We start from the raw sequence: 22641 nt of genomic DNA on the forward strand, positions 1-22641 counted from the left end.
AAACGGAGGAGTTAGACGGTCACAAACTTCCCTTTTTTAATACCGTCTGAATGAACTAGCTGAAACAAATCAACTTTTTTTCAAACATTTCCCCTTTTTTTTTCTTCTTACGCGATTCTGCTTTCTCTTTTTCATTTTTTTTCTTCTTTTTTTCTTTTCTTTTTTTTTTCTTTCTCACGTTTTTTCTTCTTTTTTTTTTCTTTTCTTTTTTTTTCTTTCTCACGTTTTTTCTTCTTCTTTTTTTTCAATGCTTTTTTTTTCTTTCTTTTCCTCCTTCCTCTATACTTACACCAACTCCAAACAAGAAATACAGGCCAAATTGCAGCCGGAAAACCATACCACAAAAGACACACTAACTAGCTTGACTAGGCGGGCTTAGTTTGGGATGTAGCTAATGGGTCAAAAAGGCAAATTTGGCTAATGTGGAGCTAAATGGGTGAAAAATATAAGGAAAGAGAAATTTGCAAGAACCTCCCTGCATGTGACACTAACCACAAACCCGAATATGTGCATTTGACGAGAAATTGAATGTCATAAAAGTGCAAAAGAGACGAACATGCTATGCAAGGAGTACTACCCTCAATTCCTAATGAACTGGTCATGAATGTCACCAGTTATGGCTCTAATATCTCAAAATTTTTCAAGTAGTTTGCCAATTTATTAGATCAATTCTAAACAGTCAGCTATATTTGAACAGAAACTCGTAGACTATGCGTATGACAAAGCTAATAACTATCAATAAAGTGCAAGGCTCAAGCAAAAAGACAAGTTATAGTGCGTTGTCATCATGGAAATCTACCGTTCCGACTCAACCTATATGCAAAAATAAAAGTGAATTGTTTTTGAATTTTTTGAAATTTTCTAATATTTTTTTGGATTTTTTTTTTATTTTTAATGAAAACAAACAACAATGCAAGCTGAAAAATAAACGTGGATGCAAAACAAATGCAAATGCAGACTCAAAAGGATGCAATACCCTCCCCAAACCAAAACGGACAACGCCCTCGTTGTCCTCCATCATACACCAGCAGATATATACAGGAGAACGGAAATATACAACCAATAAATAAAAACAATAAATATAAAGGAGACGAAATAAAAGAGTAGAGAATACATACAAAATATGAACTTCCCCAAACCAGCCAGAAAAATGGGGAAGTGAGTAGACAAGTAGCTACTCGTCATCGTTGTCACCGTCGTCGTCCACCACCGTGTACTCCGGGTCTCTCTCCTCCTTTTTCCTCCTATGCTCCTCAGCTCGAGCTCTCTCCACTGTCATGTCTGGGTCCTCCTCCTCCTCCTCGTCAGCAGACTCCGGGTACCCCTCAGGCGGGAACCGGAAGAAGGAAGGGTGTGGCCAACCCTCTGGGATCGGTCTGTGTCGCCGCAAGTGGTACTCGTACAGAGGGTGAAAGGCAAGAGCCAAGTCCCTCTCCATACGAGCCTGGCGTGCTGCAACCTCAAGCAATAAACCGTAAACTGCGCCCCCTTGGTCCAGGACCGAGGGCGCCACAAAAGGAGGAGGTGGTACGAAAGTAGCCGGTAGGACCGGCTCAGTCTGTGTCTCGTCAGTGGGAGTAGGAGTAGGAGACAATCCAATCATATCCTCAATGTCATCAATAACCAAATTATAGCTAACCATCAATATCATAGTCCATGAGAATAAACTACAATGGCTAAAGGCAAACAAGACTCAGGCATAAGGCTGTTGGGAAATGTGTCCTCAACAATAGTGCGATCACATGATTTAAATATCATTATTAAATCTCATTTTAAGAATACATATGGGATGTAATATTTTACAGTCAACTGGTCCACACATATCGTTAATGGTTGGCTGACTAGAGTTTGACATTATTGTCGTGCGATGGTGGTGATTAGTTGATCCCCTTAGGTCATACCTATAGGGAAATACTCTTAATTGATTATTTAATTAATCGTATACCGATACGAGTTAATTAAATTGCTTAAAATTGACGAGTGATTTTGTGAGTATAATTTACGTATCTTATTGTAAATATGATTAAATGAGACACGGTCTAAGTAATCGAATTATTTTATTACTTAGATGAAATTATTGTTTAAAGAAACAATTGAAATGGAATGAATAAATTATTATAAATACAGAATGTTGTAGTTTATAATTTGGAAACATTTTTGGTACAAGTAATTACGAATTACTAGTCGATTTTGTAAATGACATATTTTATGAGTATGTTGACTTTTAATATGTTAAAAATACATTACATTGTGACATGTCATGTAACATGTTACATGTGACAAATTTGACAAATTACAAAATAAAATGGATTCTCCATTTTATGCTTAAAAACCGAAAATGAGGAGGTAGTGTAAGATATGTATTGCGTTTTTATCTTGAGTGGAAAACACAATCATGATATCTAAGTACTAGCCTTGCAAGCCTAAGCTTTTGAGAAGAGCAAAAACAAAAGGCATTGGGCATACTACCCAATGCTCTCTTTTTCGGCCTCTCACAAGAAAGAGAGGAGAGCTCTTCTCTTTATCATCATTATTCATTCTTCCCATCTTTTTCTAGTGTAAGAAAATCCTCCAAAAACTCCCTATAATTTATGATAATTCTAGAGAAACAAAATCTCACAAAACATCACCTCTTGACCGAAATTTTCAAGAGCCAAAATACAATTTATTTTTGGTCATTTTTATGGTAAAACTAATATTATTACTAGATCTAAATAGTATTGGTTTATTAAGATGTATTCCTTGGGTATATGCTTTTGGGAGGGATTCTACCTTTGAGTCCTTGTTCTTCCATTTGGAGAGCTCAAGAACAAGTGAGTAGGTGAACTCACTTGTGCCCATAAATCCGATTTTTATGGTGAGAAAATTATTTTTCTTCCTTATATTGTTTATTTGTTTGCATGCATAAAATCCATATTTAATTTTATGACAAATTAATTTAAACATATATGAGTATGTTAGTATGTATAAAGATCTACATTTCCTTCAAAGGCATCCAAAGCATCCAACAACCAACATGTGAAATGATAATTACAAATATTAAGGCATAACATAAAACCTCCAATAACAACCAATCTTACCTCAAAGACAAACCCTCGACCCGAGTCCCGCGACGGGTCATCGGTCAAATCGAGGCTGACTGGTTTAAACCTAGTTTGACCAAACTCGTTCGGTCAATCTGGCCCAGCTCAGAGTCTTTGCCTACTTTGGCCCAAATCATAAAATTTATCAGAATATAATTCTCATGCTATTTCTAATTTCTATCATGTGAAAAACCAAAGTAACACATTATCAATCACCTAAACACTTAACAAACAACAGGCACAACATTAACTACTAATGTGACATTAATTCGTCGAGTAACTCGGAATAGTAACTTTAAGCTAGAAAAAGGCAAGCAATAAACTTGGGAAAGCTTCTAAAACCCAAAATTACTCTTCATCTTCAACCACATATGAGTCACCTAAAATAATTATGTGAAGGGACGATATTAACGAATTATCGTTATATAAAATATGAGACGGAAATTAATTTAAACCAAAACATGTAAACATATTCATTAGCTACTGTCTTATGTTCATAAAACATTATGACCCTCCCTTTTGACAGGCATACCAAGAAAATTGTCACAACTTTTACGCCCTAGAAACAGTCCCAAAAATGTCCCAAAGTACTTGCAAAGCGGACTCAAAAACAGTCCTAATTTACTGCACAATACCACAACTAAACAAGATCCCAAATAGCATCCCAAAACGATCCCTACATGTCAGTATACACCGTCTTAAATATACCACTTACTAGCTGGCATCCCAAATGATCCCTAGAGGTCAGTATACACCGTCTCAACTATACAACTGACTAATTAACATCCATAAGGATCCCTATATATAATTATACACCGTCTCAATTATAAAACAGACTAACCAGCATTCGAAATAAACATATTTTATAAGTAATATTTAGTAATCCGTTATCGTTACCTTTTTCCGATCGAACTAGTCCTTCATGACTAACAAATATTCTACCAGACCGTCTATTTTAGTACATACAACCGTCTTATAATAAATAAAGCTGAAAATATAAATGGGTTTGTAAAAAATACATGACGAAAATGAATTTTACTTACAACGGATTGACAGGAACGATGAAAGCAGCACTATGGAACGAAAATCATTGATAACGGATGACAAACGGAGTGGCAGAATCAATTTAAAAAAAAAATGAAAAGAACGAAAAAGAACAAAAAGGAAGGGAGAAGAAGAAATGTTGCGTGAGAAATGAGGGAGCAGCCTGCCTGCCTGCTATTTATTATACGTACGTTTCTTCATCGTTAAGAATTCTAGCTAGTTTCTACAAATCGGTTCAAGTTAAATTAAACGGTTTTAGTAACAATTTCATAAACGACACTTAATCAAAATAAATAAATTTAGTGAGTGAAAATAAAATAAACTCAGCTAGTTAACGTAAATAATACAATATCAGCTTGAATCGGAATTATTAGCGATTTTTACGAAACTAACGAATATTTATAAAAATTGCTAATTTAGTGAAATAAGCTCAAAATAGCTAATTGGACGGTTTTGTTCCCAAAATCCATCTCGGGTTCACTTAAAACAACTTTCATAAGGACTCGTAAAGAAACGGAAATTATTAAATAAATAAACTCGAACTAACTTCAATAAACTCGAACTAACTTTAAATAAACTTATTAATGATTATTAAAATTAACGTATCGAATTATGATGAAATTAATTAATTAGCTAAGCATATATATATAAATCGTTAAATGATGTAATTAAATTCAAAATAGCAATTAAAAGAATTTTATCCAACTTAATAAAATACGGGGTGTTACAAGGGAACTGTAATAGGTATCTCAAGTCCCTTGTTTCTATCTTCCAATGTGTCTTCCGGAGCAAGTTCTGTATCCTTTGGACGCTTCTTACCTCTCGAACGAGGTCTTTCCGGTGATTTATCGCTTAAACGAGCACTAGTAGGCTCTCGAATAAGCTTCCCGTCATCCAAACTACTCGATCGACCAATATACCCATTCGATCGAGCAGTTTCCTCATCAATGTCAGTCGATCGAGTAAAATTTCCACTCGATCGATCAACTCCACTTTGCTCATCACTCGATCTAGTAGAAAAACTACTCGATCGACCATTGCCAATTCCTTAATCACTCGATCAAGTGGTATTTTCACTCGATCGACCAATTTCATCCCTAGATTTGCTCGATCGACCACCTGAAACCAGTCGACCGAGAACTTGCTTTGCCGTGAGCTCATTTTCTTCGCCAGAATACTGTTCACCATCAGTTACAGCTCTCCTCGAGTCTGATTTCTGCATTTCCGGTCCCTCATATGAACGACTGATTCTCAGATTGATGAAATTTACCGTCTCGTGTGGATTCTTCTCATTTTGAGTCGGTAATTGACCCTGCTTCCTTGTGGATTGGTTCATGGCTAGTTGGGCAACTTGAGTTTCAAGTGCCTTTATGGAAGCATCTTTTTGTTGATCACTTAGCTGAAACTGTTTTGTAAAAGCTTGCAACATAGACTTAAGCTCACCAATACCACTCACCCCACCAGAAGATGCTGCACCGTGGTTAGGAGGAGTAAAGGAAGGAGGCTTCTGATAGCCTTGTTGATTCTTGTGTGGAGGGACATACGGCTGCTGCTGGTGTGGAGGAGGAGTAGGATTGAGCACATTCTGACTAGTCCACCTCAGATTGGGATGGACTGCCCCTTGATTATTGTAATAGGAACCCGCTCCTTGCCTATATTGCTGAAAGGCAAGGACTTGTTCCTTCTCTACGAGACAACCAACAGCAGAGTGGCCATCATTACCTCCACATCTCTCATAAGAAACGGTATCTCCCCTAGTAAGAACATGGACCGTCTGAGGCTCCCCAGAAGCTTGTAATTCCAACTTGTCGAACCTAGCATTCATGGTCTCCAGCTGAGCCAAAACTTGCTTATCGACTGCATGAACTGTTCTAATCCCATCCCTCGGGTTACCATATTCAGCACTGTGATTAGCCATTTCTTCAATAAGAGACCACCCCTTATCATCATCGGTGTTCTCCTGGAATCTCCCACTAGATGCCGCATCAAGTATGGCTCTGTGGTCATCATACAGCCCATTGTAGAACTGATTAGCTAGGAACCATGGGTCAAAACCATGGTGAGAAATAGACCTCACCAACTTCTTGAATCGCGACCATGCTTCACAGAAACTTTCATCAGGAGCCTGTCTGAAACTAGTAATCATGGCCCTCAGCAAATTGGTGCGTTGTGGAGGGAAATATCTATTCTAGAATGCAAGAGCAAGAGACTCCCAATCTGTAACCCCAGCAGTTGTGCGGTCCAAGTCGATCGACCACTCCCGGGAATCAAAAAAGAGAAAGGAAATAGAACTTCCTTAATCTTGTCTTGAGTTTCCCCCTTAGTGGCGGGGATAGTAGAACAGTAATCGGTAAAGGTATCCATATGCTTCCTAGGATCTTCACCTGCCACACCTCTATAGATATTTCGCTCCACCAGATTAATATAAGAAGGGCGGATATCAAATGTGTTCCCATCCTCAGTCTGAAGATTGAAACCCTTCGGAATAGAGGATGCTTTAGGCACTGAATGACTAGAAAGTTTAGGCATCTTTACTGTAGAAATCGGACTGTCTTCCGTGAAAAGAAAATGATCAAGCTCTGGCTCGAATGTACTCATGTCTTCCTTTCATGATTTCCTTATCAGACGGAGTCTATGCCTGAATAATCTCTCCGGTTCTGAATCAGCTGAAACTAATTCACACCTGTCTGACCTGGGCATAAACAACACTGAAAGGAAATGAATAAGAACTGCCTCAAGGAATAAAAATTCCCTGAGACGGAAAAATAAACGGAACGAAAAACAAATAGGGCAATTGCCTCCCCGGAAACGGCGCCAAAATTTGACACGTCTATCGTATACCTGTCAAAAATAAACTAACTCAACTAACTATATATCTAGGGAATTCAGGTCGATCTTCACAGGGAGGCAAGATATTTGTAGAAGTCCGTCTACTTGGTCACAAATGGGGGGGGGGGGGGAGGGGGGGTTGTTTGATTTGTTATCTAAACTATGAGTTTTGAAGGGAAGAGAAATAAAGGACAAGAGCAGTAAAGGCAGGAAATGATTTTAAACTATCAGATAAAGAGGGACATGTCAGGATTTCAGTTCACTACGGTAGTCCAGTGACTCAGCTGTAAATGACTCAGACGAATTAATGTAAGACGTATGTTGAAAGGTCCTCTCGGTCCACTTTCTATCCTAAAATATCGCTAACTTAACTTTCATTCTCGTCAGGGTAGTCTACTGTTCATAGCAGGCCTATTTAGTCCAATCTTTCGATCTAGGATTAATTTTAGCCAAATTAAGGGTTAACTTAGAAGTGTGCACTCAACTAAGTCGAATAAATACAATTAAATTGCTATGGTGACAGAACCTTGTAATCAATTCGTCTTATTCATTTACTACATCGTCACTTTCCTACCGCAGATCCCCTAATCCCAACATGAAAGGGGTTTAGCTACTCATATCACTAATTAAACTAACAAAAGAGATAAAATTCCAAAGAAGAAACATAATGAAATAAATAATAAATTGCATAAAGAGAAATTAGGGCAAAGGAAATAAATAGAGTAAACGATAAATTAAGCAAACAATGATTGATTATTATAAAGATGAGAGGAAGGAATTACAATCGAGCGAATTCCAGCGTAAAGAACACAAATTCCGAGCGAGAATAATCCCAAAAGTAAGGTTAGAGTAGAGAGAAATAAGCAACGTAACAAGTTTACAGTAGAAAGTTTAGATGATCAAAAGATCGATCCTAATGACCTAGTAAAGCATGCTTAAATAGCAAAGTAATTAAGTTTAGCGAAATTAAACATAACACGGGCTGTTTAAAGCCCATAAATAGCGAAACCACTCGATCGAGTGGATTAAAACCACTCGATCGAGCAAACATCTCAGCGAATCTACTCGATCGAGTAGAAAGTTACTCGATCGAGTAACTGGCGTTTCTGCAAGATAAGGATCGAGTGGAAAACCACTCGATCGACCACCAGAGGACGTAGAAACCACTCGATCGAGTGGTAAAACTGCTCGATCGAGTTCTTTATCTTCAAATCAGCTCAAGTCCGCGCCTAAATGCCTCGTAATCCGTGCCATGACGCTTCCAAATACAGTATCTCACTCTGGAACAATCCAGTCTCCTCTAAATGCATGCAAAAAGGACGAAAAAGGGTGAGATTCCGCTACTTTCGCGTTCATTTCTACAAAATGGACAAAACGAACAAAGTAGCCAATTCGGGGTAAAATACCATAGAAACAGTATAGAAATGCATCGAAATGCGTGCTAAAATAGGCTAAAAAGACTATATAAAAAGCACGTATCACCGACCCCATGCTTTATATAAATTCTCATCTGGAGTTTGTTTAAAACTTGTAATCTTCCCTCTCAATGCATTAGTTCTTTGTGGAGGAAAGTATCTCTTATAAAAAGCAAGGGCCAAGGTCTCCAAGTTGGTAATTCCAGCCGCAGTCCTATCCAGACTAGTTAGCCACTCTCGGGATTCATCAGTAAGAGAGAAATGAAAAAAGACTTCATTTATCTTGTCTTGTGTCACTCCCTTAGTAGCGGGAATGGTAGAACAATAATCTGTAAATACCTCCATATGCTTCCTCGGGTCCTCACCAGCTACTCCACGATACAGGTTTCTTTCCACCAGATTAATGTAAGACGGCCGAATATCAAATGTATTCCCATCTTCCGTTACAAGATTAAATCCTTTAGGAATGGAGTCAGTTGTAGGCTCGGAATGACTGGCAGTATTAGGCATCTTTGCAGATTTGGTTGCGGAAATAGAAGTGTCTTCTTCTAAAGACTGGTCTTCTACAAAAGTAAAGTTTTCAATATCAGGTTCAAAAGTATTCAAGGCTTTCTCTTGACGATTCTTTCTCAACAAGTTCTGTCTACAGCGAAAAGTCCACTCCGGTTCAGGATCGGCTGGTACTAATTCTGACCTGTTAGACCTGGGCATAAACAAAACTAAGAAAGAAAAATAATAAGAACTGTCTCAAGGAATTGTAAAGCCCTTGAGACTAAGACAAACAAAAATCGACAAGTAAATAGGCTAATTGCCTCCCCAGCAACGGCGCCAAAATTTGACACGGCTGTCGCAACCCTATTAAAAATAAACCAACTGGCTCAACTAATATAGTAGCGGTAAGTCGGATATCGTACTCCACAGGGAGGCTATTATATCTACTTGTTATCTAGTCCGTGACCGTAACAGATTGGGGTGTTTTGATTTGATTTGTAAACTAATAACTTGAGTTAAATGGCAAAAAGAGAGAGAACAATAACAATACTAAGGCCTCGTTTGGTTGCCCGTGGTAATACAATTCCACCGGAATATCAAATTCATGGGAATTGAACTCCCACATGAAATTCATGTGAATTAACAAAATTTGTTTGGTTGCCGATGTAGGAATTCAATTACACCGGAGTTTGCAATTACCTAGGGGGGCCTAGGTAATTCAACTCCTTTACTGTGGAGGACTTGGAAACTCCTTGAAGAATGGAATGCCTACATCATGGCAAAAAAAAAAGCAACCAAACAAGTTACAATTTTGTAATTCATGGGATTTTCCAACTCCCATGATTTACAAGGGGCAACCAAACGAGACCTAAAAATGAAATAACATGTGATCAAATAAAGAGAGAAATGCTAGGATGTCGGTTCACCATAATATCACATAATTCTGTTAAGGGTAGGTCAGTCGATCTGATGTGAGAAGGGTAAAGGAAAGATCCTCTCGGTCGGCTATCTGCCCTAGAATACTACCAACTTAGCTTTCACCCTCATTAGTGTAGTCTACTCTTCATAACATGTTTTTTTCATTTCAATCTCTCGATCTAGGTCTGAATTTAACCAGATTAACTAGTTTAGATGCGTTCACTCAACTAAACGATTACAATTAAATTGCTATGAATCAGTTCTCACAATCAAAACCGTCTAATCTAATTATAACATCATTGCTTCACTACCATGGTTCCCCTAATCCTAACACAAAAGGATTTAGCTACGCATATTCATAATGAAACTAATAACAATAATGGATGAAGTAATCGAAGACATAATATAAAGATGATGAAGATGAAATAACATAAACTTAACAACAACACAAATTAAAACGGAAATTAAGAGTAAGGATTAAGTATGCAGAAGAAGATTAAATTAAATCAAGGGAGTAAGAAGGATTACAAAGTATAAGATACGGCAAATAGAATGAAGTAATGTTGAACAAGAGAGAATAAAAGTGTCTGCTAAATGAATGCTTAAGAGTAATTAAGAGTTTCTGAGATTAATGAAAGATAACCCTAACCTAAGTGACGTCTTTCCTTTATATAGGAAAGATATTTATTAAACACGTAATGAACAAAATAAATAAGTTCTCACGATAAAAGCTCACGTATACTAGCACAGCTCTCAATCGAGCAACTTCATTCTCCTCGATCGAGCAAATCCTCAGCTGAACCTCTCGATCGAGTACTTCACATACTCGATCGAGGAACCACAAAGTACCACCTCTCGATCGAGTACTTCACATACTCGATCGAGGAACCTCAAAGTACCACCTCTCGATCGAGAACAGCAGGCTCTTAATTGAGGTCTTCTCACCACCCATATCTACTCGATCGAACAGAAAGGCTAACAAAAGCCTTCGATCGAGTACACTGCCACTGAACCAGCTCCATACTTCGTTGATCAACTTCAGAGACCAATTTACGCATCACGAGGCATAGTAATTCCGCTTCAATTCTTCCATCTTCATAAATGCATGCTAAGGGGCATAAAAAGGCATGATTCCGCTACTTTCGTGTTCGTTCCTGCAAATAAAGCAAAGCGAACCAAAGTAGACTATTTGGGGCATTTCGTAGCTTAATACTATGAGAATCGCATAGAAATAAGTGCAATAAAGGCTTAAAAAGGCTATATAAAAAGCAAGTATCAAGAGGTCGGGGTCACTTTGGAGGACTACGGCATGATCTCTGGCTTGCCCTGCAGAGATGAGCTGATAGTTTGGCCCGTAACGGCCATAAGGGAGGATTTAGCCGAGGCTAGAGGTTTGATCGGATGGAACCTGGCCAAGGCTGCGGCTAGGGTACCTGGCCCAGTCCCGAGTTCTTACGTTAAGGAATACTTTGATGGTAAGACTCTGGCGAGAGTACAGATGACTACAGATGGTGAAATGGTGCCTCCTCCACCATGTACAGCTGAGCAGCGAGCCTGACTGTGGCTCTTGGGGTTTCTGTCTTCGATTTACTTCGGAGAGAAAGGGGAGAGGTTGTTGACGAAGCTTCTTCCCTTCCTTGCTGACTTGAGTAGCCCAGGTCGTTGGGACATGGTTACTCCTAGCTTTGCGGTCCTTATACGGTACAAGAGGGCCATGGTTCGTCCCGAGCTGATGAAGAAGGGGACTTCTCCTACTACTGTCGGTCCAGGTCTCATTTTGGAGGTATGAACCTTCCTTTTTATTTTGCCATTTGTTGATAAATCTGCTTATAAATGAAAGATCATTTGAAAGCATGAATCTTGAGTTGAGATGAATTTTGATTTGAGCTTGAATTTGAAAATATTTTTTCGAAGAGATTTTTTGCTTTCTTTTTTTTGAGATTGAAATCTTGAAATTGAAATTTTGAACTTGAACTTGACTTTGACATTGAAATTTTGAACTTGAATTTGTTTGAAATTTTTGAACTTGAATTTTATTGAATTTGTTTGAAATTTTTTAATTTGAGTTTGATTTTGAATTGAAATTTTTTAATTTGAGTTTGATTTGAATTTTTGAAATTTGATTTGAGTTATTATTTTGAATCAAGTTTGAAAGATTTTTCTTGGAATTGAGTTTGAATTGAATTTGGAAATTTGAATTGATCCTAAACTAAATTACTTGATAGATCATTTTAATAGAAATTGAAGTTTCGGACTGGATTATTGTATCGTTTTTGTTTTTCAGGCATGGGTATACTCATACATCCCCGGCTTCTCTCCCAATATGGCAGTGGACATGGCAAGAGAGTATCATGTCGTTAGAGACTGGACCGTGTGTCGGCAGAAGAGCCAGCGATCTTCTTACGACACCTCTAGGAGGGGTTTCAACGCCGTGCAGCTTGACAATGTAAGCATTTTTATTACTCTTGATTTTTACTTGTCTTTGAAACCATAGTGATCATAGGAATGACCTGTGCCATCCTTTTCAGTGGGTGCCGAGACCTTGGGAGGACTACACTGGCGCTCCATCCTTCGTAGGAGTTCGAGTAGGCTGCTTCTGGCGACGCCCATGGGACCTGTGTGGTACCTGGGTGAGCGGTTGGCTCGATAGTGCCTCTGTGATGCTTTTGAGGTTCCCATCTATCCTCCACGGATGATGTTTAGGGAATCTTTAAAGGCTGAGAGGATGGCTGACCTCGCCGAAGCGAGTGGTGACGCTCTCTTTCTTCCCGAGCTTGAGTATTGGCCGATCGTGGTAAGTATAAGTCCTTTTGAGTATTTGAAATTTGAAATGACATGTTCGAGTATAGCTTGGAAATGATAATTGTATCTTGGCAGGAGATCGAGGCGGCGGGCGTCGAGCCACCTGCTTTTCCCGAGACACTCGAGTACCCTGGGCCAGCTGGTACGACGGTGCTGATGGAGATTCCGTCTTTCACTGAAGTGGTGACAGAGGCTGGACTCGATGAGTGGCAGCATGTCATGAGGAGGGTAAGCCCTCAGTTTAGGCTTGTTCTATCTTTTTAAAGTAATTGTGTAAGCACATGGTTTTCATCCTTGTTTTATTATTTGAAATGTAGGTGGCACCGTCGATGCATGCGGAGCTGTGGCGGATGGCCAACCGGTTGCAAGCGACAGCCGTTGAGGCTCTTCCGTGTGGTCCACGTCGGCAGGTATGAACCTCCCTTTTCTCTTTCTTGATATGTGTGAACATTTGAAGCATTTACGAAGTATTTTCCTTCTCTTGCTTTATCATTTATAAATTTGCTTCCTTCAAGAGGGAGCGTGAGCTCGAGGAGTCGCGTAAGGAGACGGCTCGCTTGTCGAGGGAGCTAGAGGTTCGAGATGCTGACGTTGCCATCCTTGAGGCGATGGTAGCTGAGTTGAGGGGTCTCTAGCTGATTGTTGTGGCTAGTGTTGTTTTTTTGTACATTTTATGCTTTTGGGCATGAGCCCGAATTTTGTTGTACATATAAATGTTTTGCTGTATATATGTCGTGGCCTGCGAGCCATTTTTTGATGCTGGGTGTGAAATATGCTAGTACCTGCAGGTTTGCTTGGAAACAGGTTTGACATTTTAACGGTTTACGCCGTCATGCTGCCGAAATTCATACAGAAAAAGCACGCATAGCACATATAGCACGAAATTTTGCTTTAAATAGCACAGAACGCAACTTGATCAAGTGGAAAAAAAAAAGAAAAAAAAGGTACCCCATTGTAGTGAGCAAAACGAAATGACTCGAGGCGCGGCGGATAATGGGAGTGCGTCCCCCTAAAAAAAAGGAAAAACGCAAATAGGTTTCAAAAGTTTGAGACGAGGAAATGATGGAAATGATTCCCCAAAATAAAAATGAAACAAAAAATGGGTAAGTGTGCATTTTAACAAAACGTGAAATGACAATATCGTCTCAAAAAGTGAACCCGCATTGAATTAGGATTCCATAACAAATTTGGAATAATCAAGTGAGGAAATAAGAATTTTCGTAAAACTAAACACATATCCCTATAAGAATGGGAAAGTCCAAGCCAAGTCCTGATTTAGGAAAGATCCTTTACGGTAATTGCAGAAAATTGAGTTGGGGAAGAGGCGCAGCATGAGCTGCGATTCTTCCAAATGGTGCCGCAGTTGCTGCGTTTTCTCCCCAAGTGTTCTCTTCCTGAGCGATTTTTTGAAAGGCCGAATTGTATAAATAGAGATCTCGGATTAGCTTCTATTCTTACAATTGTCCCTTCTATCACTCCGTAATACAATATTTCTCTCAAAAGGATATTTCAAGAAAAATGGATGCTTTCGAATCCCGACTCAAGGAATGGACCAACGAGTTTTCAAGCGTGGAGAAATATAACATGGGTATTTTCGGATCCAATATGAGTTTTAAACAGGTGAAAGTGATAAGACCCTTTCTTGATGCTTGTCTTGAGTATTGGAACCCGGAGTATCATGTTTTCGCCTTTCCTGGAGCTGAAATTTATCCTTTTCCCGAAGAATTTGCCGCGATTGGAGGATGGGATACAGAAAGTCTCCCAGCGTTACCATCTAGGTCTCAAGGGTATAAGAATAAATTTAGGGATCTTCTTGGATTGACCAAAGCTGAAGTTGACCATCTTGTAACTTCCAAAGGTGTCCGGATCTTCGATTTTATTGACCGCTTTATAGATAGGGAGGGCCCTTCTATTTATATGCTGCGAGGCGCATAGCTTTTGGATTTTGCCTGCTTCATTGTTTTGTCTTGAAAGGCCATGTTGACGCGGAGATGAGAGGTGACTCGTGGTTTTTGAATATCATCGAGCAAATGGAGCTGCGCAAGAGTCCAGCTTGCCTGGTATTAGGAGAGATTATCTAAGGGTTGGATAGTCGGAAGGCTAATCGTGAGCTCCCGTATCTTAGAGGTCCTATCATTTTACACATAAAATGCTTCCGTTTATTCTCTTTTTTTCTTTGATTGTTTGTTTTTTTTCCGATGATGGGTACATTAATACTCGTCACCTTTTTGCAGACTTGGTTGATGGAAACACTGCGATTAATCGAGCCCCCAGTTTACGTGCCCGGATATCGATCACGATCGATCGTGATGAGGACGAGGTTGTATATGGTTGATTTCACTCGATTTTGCAACTACTGAGAGAACAAACTAAAGAATGAAGGAGGACCATTGATTAGATGGGTTGTCCCTTGGTGGCATCTCAGGGCATTGACAGGAATATCGTCCCTAGATTCTACTCGATCCATTCGTATCCCAGGCTTGAAGTTCATGGTCCAGTTCTTTCCGGAGAGGCTAATGAGGCAGGTCGGTATGAGGCAAAAGATTTTGAAGCTTGACATTGTTCCACATGTGGCTTTGGTGCATACGTCTAAGACTTACTTTGAGTGAGCTTTGCGTTGGACTCAAAGAAACATGTGGTTTATTCCTGTCCCGGTTGGTTCGTTGTGGGTTTCATACTCTTATTTGCAGTGGGCCAAGGCTAGCACCTTGGAAGAGCGCGAAAAGTTGAGGAAGCATGAGCCGATTGACTACAAGATCTGCGAGGTAGCGATGGAGAATAAGAAGTACTTGACTGAAGAAGAGGAAGAAGTTGGATTCCGAGTCGTCCGCCTGGAGAAGAAACCGAAGAATGCACCTGCTGAGAAAATGATTGTGGATCGAAATGGAAAGACGAGGCCTTAAGAAATACCGTTGGTGATTAGGTCGGAGATAACGCAAAAGCGTCCCCCTCGTGGTCGAGACAAGAAGTGTGATGTAAATGACAAAGGCAAGGGGAAGATGGAAGAATAGGAATAGCCTGAGTCTTTATATTATTTATTATTATTACTATTTGTAATAAACGGCGGGATTTTTAGAATCCAAGCCTAGCATTTCATTTCAGCATTTATATATTATTTAGCGTTTTATTAATAGATGAATAAATCGATTGTTATTAGTTAGGAACTTAAAGTTGGCTCCCTTTATTTATTCTTTCGAATTCCAAGTGCTAAAGCAAAGGTCCTTCTATTTACATTTTAAAAGTGATTGGGTTGTTTCTCGTGAAGGATTGCCTACGTATTCATTGAAAATAAAATCAAACCAAGAACGTAGTTCAAAAAATGGAAAATGTAAAGGAATAAATGTTCGAAGCAAGAGCTTGTAATGAACAAAGGGAATAAGCATGGTGCTTTATTTACTCTTTGAGAATGCAATTTATATTGATGATACTAAGAATAAAAATAATTCCAAAACGCAAGAGCGAAGTGGCACGAATCTTGAAGTTTGGCCAGTGCCTTGTATTTAGTGTCGCAAGAGCGGCACATAGGTCTCGCGTGGCGCTTTTCTAGAACTATTCTAAGGGTAATATCGTTTGAGCTAGTCTAGATTAGCCGAATTTGAAAACTCGTTTCTGTCTAAATCTGTAATTCTAACCGCACCCCCGAGAGAATGGTTTTGACTAAGTATGGACCTGCTCAATTAGGTTTGAATTTTCCCCTTGGGTCGACTGGTAGAAGAGCTCGAACATATTTGAGCACTAGATCTCCCTCCTTGATGTTTCGAGGTTTAACTTTCTTGTTGAAAGCTCTTCGAATTCGCGCTTGATATGTTTGAACATTATGCAAGGCACGCAGTCTTCGTTCGTCCAAGAGGACAAGTTCTTCATATCTGTCTCTATTCCATTCTGCTTTCGGGATCTGGCTTTCGAGTAGAATACGTAGAGATGGGATCTCTAGCTCTACTTGTTGTATAGCTTCCATGCCATAAGCCAGATAGAAAGGAGTAGCCCCAGTGGGCGTCCAGTCTGAAGTTCGATATCCCCATAAGGCGAAGGGTATCTTGTTAGGCCAGTCTCGATAATTATCGATCATTTTCATGAGGATCATGACTACATTTTTTTGGAATATGTGTCCTCCGACAATAATGCGATCACAACTGTTGATCATGATGATCACATGTTTAAATCTCATTCTAAAGAATACAATTGGGAAGTAACATTTTACTGTCAACTGGTCCACACATATCGGTAATGATTGGCTGACTAGAGTTTGACATTACTGTCGTGCGACGGTGGTGATCAGTTGATCCCCTTAGGTCATACCTAAAGGGTAACACTCTTAATTGATCATTTAATTGATCGTATGACGATACGAGTTAATTAAATTACTTAAAATTGACGGACGATTTTGGAAGTAATATTTACGTGTCTCATTGTAATTAATTTGATTAAATAAGATACGGTCTTAGTAATCGAATTGTTTTATTACTTAGATGAAATTATTCTTTAAGGAAACAATTACATTTGAATGAATAAATTATTATAAATACAAGATGTTGTCATTTATAATTGCTAAATTATTTTGGTACAAGTAATTATGAATTACTAAGTCATTTTGTATATGACGTATTTTTATTAATGCGTTGATTTTTAATATGTTAAAAATACATAACAATTTTACATGTGACATGTGACAAATTGACAAATTGACAAAGATAAAATGGAGTTCATTTTATCTATTATAACCGAAATAATGGGGAGGATTAGGAAAATATTATGTTAATTATGTTAGTGGTAAACATAATCATAATTGCCTAAAACTAGCCATGCAAGCCTACTTGTTCTTGTGAATGCAACCTTGCTCATGCATTGGCCCCTTGACCCCCTCCCTTTACCCGATTTTGAGAAGGAGAAAACCATGGGTTTTCTCCTCTATTTTTACATTATACACTACATGATATGCATGGGCATTCATTCATTCATTTTCAACTATAAAAAATAGAGTTTTTAGAGAGATAAAAACTTCTTCCTCTTTCCTTCTCTTAGCCGAAATTAAGAGAACCAAAATAAATATTTTGGGTCATTTTTATTTAAATTAATATTGTTCTTGTAATAATAATATTAAATTTGTTAAGAGATTACCATGGGTATAAATCCTTGGGAGGGATTCTACACTTGAATCCTTGTTCTTCCATTTTGGAGTGCTCAAGAACAAGTAAGAAGGAGATCTTACTTGTGCCCATAAAATCCGAAACATTCAATGTAAGATGATGATTTCTTCTTTAATTTCATTATTGTTTGCATGCATAAGATCATCTTTTAATTTTATGACTAAAATTATATCAACACATATATGAATATGTCAAGTAATGAGATATAGATTTCTAACAGCGGTATCAAGAGCCTTGGTTGTTTTCATGTAAATCGGTTATAGTTTTTCCGAGTTATACGATTAACATATAAAACTTGTAAATTTGTGTTATTATGATATATCACGAAAATAATTTATGCATGTTAAAGTTTCTAATCCTAAAATGTATTTAGGATATTTTGGTTAATTTATGGATTTTTATTGTTCATCTTATACAATAATGGCATTAAAAAAATGCTTTTATGATTAAAATGTCATTTTCGGACTAAAATTAGCTAAACTTCGAATATTCCATTGATTTTTGGATATGTTATCACATGTTTTATTTTTAGATCACCTGTAAATTTTCAGAATTTTTGGAGTTTTTATGCTCGAAATATGGATTTTTCATGATAAAAATCGGATTTAGATGAAAAATAGGTTAATATGAGATAAATTTCGAATATGGTCATAGAAATTTAGTATGTTGTCACATAAAATTTTACAAGATGTGTGTAAAATAATAGGCTATATTGAAGTCTTTATGCATGATTTATGAATTTTTGATGAAAAATAACATAAATAGTGACTTAATTAGTAAATAATTGCTAAAACATACTCCATGACTAAATAAAAACGTCACATGTTGCATTTTATTATCTTTTTCAGATCTAAAATTGAAAAGTTGATGAATATATTTTTCTCATGTTTTTATGATTATTATTGATAAATCAGATAAACCGCAACATTGTTTTTCCGATAAATTTTCGAAATTTTAACCTAAGTTTTTGAACATTATGAGTGTCATGGTATTTTTCCAGAATGTTCATAAGTTTAAATTTTAAATTTTAAATTTATTTGAAATTTTTGTGATTTATTTGAAGTTTATAGCATTTTTATTGTAATTTTGGGTCCATTAATGAACAATTTTAAGAAATATGAGTTAATTATAGTCAAATAGATAGTGGAGACTAATTTTGAGTCCTAAGAAGTTAGGCTAATTAACTTGTGCATAAATATGAATTTATGTAATTTAATTGTGATTTTAAAAGGATGATCACGCAAATCCGTAAAAACCGATTAAATATACGATATTGGCTCCTTAAAGGCGATTTAGCATAAAATTGGGCATGTTCATACATATTATAATGCTGCATTTTATTTATGATTGTCATAATTTTATTTTATGTAATTTTGAATTATGTAATTTTTACTTAGTATGGCCTTAGTTTTAATTGATATTGCCCGAAATGTATGGGAATATCGATTCGGTTGCAATTTATTGTGATCTCGTATCACCGTTTTGTAATTTAATAGATTTATTTTATTTTAATTACAAATGTATAATAGGAAATTAAGTAATTTGTTATGTAAATTATTTATTCCGGAGTTCCTTGAAGACGGTGTCATTCAAGATGGCGATACATAAAGACGGTGTTACCTCGAGATGCATGCCAAAACCGAAGTTCAAGGGACCAATGGAGTTGGTTTCCGAATATGTAATAGTTAATTAGATTTTCTATTTTAGGAAGGCCATACTAGGATTTAATTTATGCTTTGCATTTTATTTATATATCGCATGCATCGCTAAATCGCCATAACTAAAACATGCATCATCTTTTAATCGAGTTTATTGACCGTGTCAATTAGAATTATCGTAGTTCACCGCTTTAGTTCACTTAAAAACGTGATAGATAATAAATTGACATGACCTCTCGCTAAAACAATCAATTGAGACATAGTCTTACCAAATAGTAGAAACCATGAAAACCTATTTCGTGAGGGAGTGCACTCGGCCATACCGGGGTACAAAACTTGTTACGTAGGGGAAGTGGGTGATAAATGTCTATCCACCAAATTTATGTTAATGAAGGGTAATTCGGCACACCGTGCCCTAAGTTGATATGAGTTTGGATTATGGACACATTTATTCGAAATTTGGGTTGAACTCAACGAAAGTATTCACGACGATTTCCGGATGTGTTTCGGGCTAGAGATAAATATTAATGTAATTTTATCGACCAAGAGTTCTAAAAGTAGAATCGATTAAAAGGTTAATCCACCGATTTATGTTAATAAAGGGTATTTCGGCACACCGTGCCCTAAGTTAATATGAATTTGGGTCTTGGGATCATTTATTATAGTTGGGTAGAGGTCACTATATAAATGTTCATATCTTGTTAAATTTACTTACAAGTATGATTTAAAAAGACAAATGTTAATATTTCCTTTTTCCTCCATACTTGTAGTTCATTACTATGAATCCATCAAACGCTACCGCACCAATAACTATTGAGTCATACCACAATGTTTTTGACGACGTTTGCTCCAACAATGATTTCGACACTACTAGAGAACTTCATTTGGGGATAGGTTCGGATGGAAACCTTAACTTCATCACTTCTACTAGACCACCTACTACTTCTAGATCTCGTGTGAGCCCGACTCAGGAAGACCGCCTCATACAATCTATAGGATCTTTGTCTCTGGAAGATAAAGATGCCAAAACTAGTGGGAGCTCAAGCAATCAAGTTCTTGCTTCAAAGGACAAAAATTTCAAGAAGAAGGGAAAGAAAGTGAAAAACTTCAAGCAAGTTAATGATGAGTGCCATTATTGCTATGGCATGGGACATTGGCTTAGGAATTGTCCCGTATATTTGCGAAATATAAGGGAAGGAATCATCGTTCCAAAAGGTAAAATTCCTAAGGAAATTTATGTTATTGATATAAATTATAATTCCACTACGACATGGGTACTGGATACCAGTTGTGGTTCTCACCTTTGTAATCATTTACAGGTTTTAAGAGACGTGAAGAGGCGTAGCAAAGGAGATGTGGATCTACGCCTTGGAAATGGAGCTCGAGTAGCGGCCGAATCCAAAGGAACTTAAGTATTAGCTTTGCCTAATGGAATTGAGTTGTATTTACATAATTGTTTTTATGTGTCTACACTCTCTAAAAACATTATTTATATCGCTATGCTAGACATGGATGTATTTTGTTTTGTCATTAAGAACAATCGTTGTACTATTTCGAGGAATGATTTGGTTATAGGCCAAGCTTCTTCCATCAATGGCATTTACATTTTAGAAACCTCAAATCCAATTAATGATATCTATAACATTCAATCAAAGAAACTCAAATCAAGTGACCCAAATGAATCGTTCATTTGGCATTGTCGATTAGGTCACAAAAACGAGAATCGCATCAAAAGATTAATTTCAACTAATGTGATTACACCATTTGATTTTCAATCATATGGAACATGCGAATATTGCCTCCTGGGCAAAATGACTCGAAATCCTTTTAGTGGTAAAGGGACGCGAGCAAGTGAACTATCGGGACTCATACATACCGATGTGTGTGGACCAATGAGTATCACCGCTCGTGGTAATTATGACTACTTCATAACCTTCACCGATGACTTGAGTAGATATGGGTATATCTATTTGATGAAGCATAAAAGTGAAGCGTTTGAGAAATTCAAGGAATTTCAAAACGAAGTAGAGAACCAATTAAACAAAAAGATTAAGGTACTACGATCCGATCGTGGTGGAGAATATCTTAGCCTTGAATTCGATTCACACTTGAAAGGTTGTGGTATTATATCACAACTTACTACACCTGGAACACCACAACTCAATGGTGTTGCCGAAAGGAGAAATCGAACCCTACTTGATATGGTTCGATCCATGATGAGTCAAACCGAGTTACCGAACTCGTTTTGGGATTTGCGATTCAAACCGCAATAAAATCTTTGAATGTAAGTCCAACCAAAGCAACTGAAAAGACTCCATATGAGATATGGAGAAGAAAGGTTCCAAATCTATCCCATATGAAAATTTGGGGTTGTGATGCTTATGTCAAAATTAAAAATGATAATAAGTTGGCACCTTGATCCGAAAAATGCATTTTTGTAGGTTATCCCATGGCCTCACGAGGCTATTACTTCTATAAGCCTCAAGAGAATAAAGTGTTTGTGTCTCGAGATGTTGTCTTGCCAGAAAGTGATTTTATTTCTAGGAGACAAAGTGGGAGAAATTTTGAACTTGATGTAGTTCAACACTACAAAGAAAACGCGGGTTAGTGACAGTCCTACCGACGGAAAAAAGAGGCCGTCAGAAAACACGGGAAACTGACGGATTTATGATGGAATTGCCGTCAGTACGGTTTCCTGACGGAGATTCCGTCAGTAACTATTGGCGCGTTGACAAAGTCAAAGGCGCCAAAAAACCTGTGACGGAAATTCCGTCAGTAATTCAAAAAACTGACGGAAAATCCGTCATAGGCCCACTTTACCAGACCAATAATGCATTACTTTTACACGTCATATAATATTGACTACTGACGGAAATTCCGTCAGTTTTTATAAAATCCTGACGGAATTTCCGCTAGTGGACACAGATATTTAAATTATGTGTTGATGACAGGCTGTCAAAATAATTGACCCACTGACGGAAATTCCGTCAGTATTTTGAAAAATCTGACGGAATTTCCGTCAGTAGTCCAAATTATATGACGTGGAAAAGTGATGCATTACTGGTCTGGTAAAGTGGGCCTATGACGGATTTTCCGTCAGTTTTTTTGAAAAACTGCCGGAATTCCCGTCAGGAATCCTACTTAACTGACGGGATTTCCGTCTGTCCTTCCTTTTATCTGAACCACGGGAACCATTCAATATCACTTTACCAATTTTCCCCCAAAATTACAAATCGCCAAACCCTCCTCCACC

The 22641-nt window shown here is 37.7% G+C and overlaps 1 protein-coding gene and 1 non-coding gene across 2 annotated transcripts; one reads left to right on the top strand and one right to left on the bottom strand.

Moving 5' to 3' along the window:
* Positions 1-6178: 6178 nt before the first annotated feature.
* LOC141635780 (small nucleolar RNA R71) lies at positions 6179-6285 on the top strand. Its single transcript, XR_012540440.1, has one exon. It is a non-coding gene; the product is annotated as a small nucleolar RNA R71 (small nucleolar RNA).
* Positions 6286-16256: 9971 nt separating this feature from the next.
* Positions 16257-16652, bottom strand: LOC141627742 (uncharacterized). The gene has a single exon (XM_074440965.1). The coding sequence runs from the start codon at positions 16650-16652 to the stop codon at positions 16257-16259; it is 396 nt and encodes a 131-aa protein (XP_074297066.1).
* Between the last annotated feature and the right edge of the window lie 5989 nt (positions 16653-22641).

This window comes from Silene latifolia, chromosome Y (assembly GCF_048544455.1).
Source record: "Silene latifolia isolate original U9 population chromosome Y, ASM4854445v1, whole genome shotgun sequence".
Lineage (NCBI taxonomy): Eukaryota > Viridiplantae > Streptophyta > Magnoliopsida > Caryophyllales > Caryophyllaceae > Silene > Silene latifolia.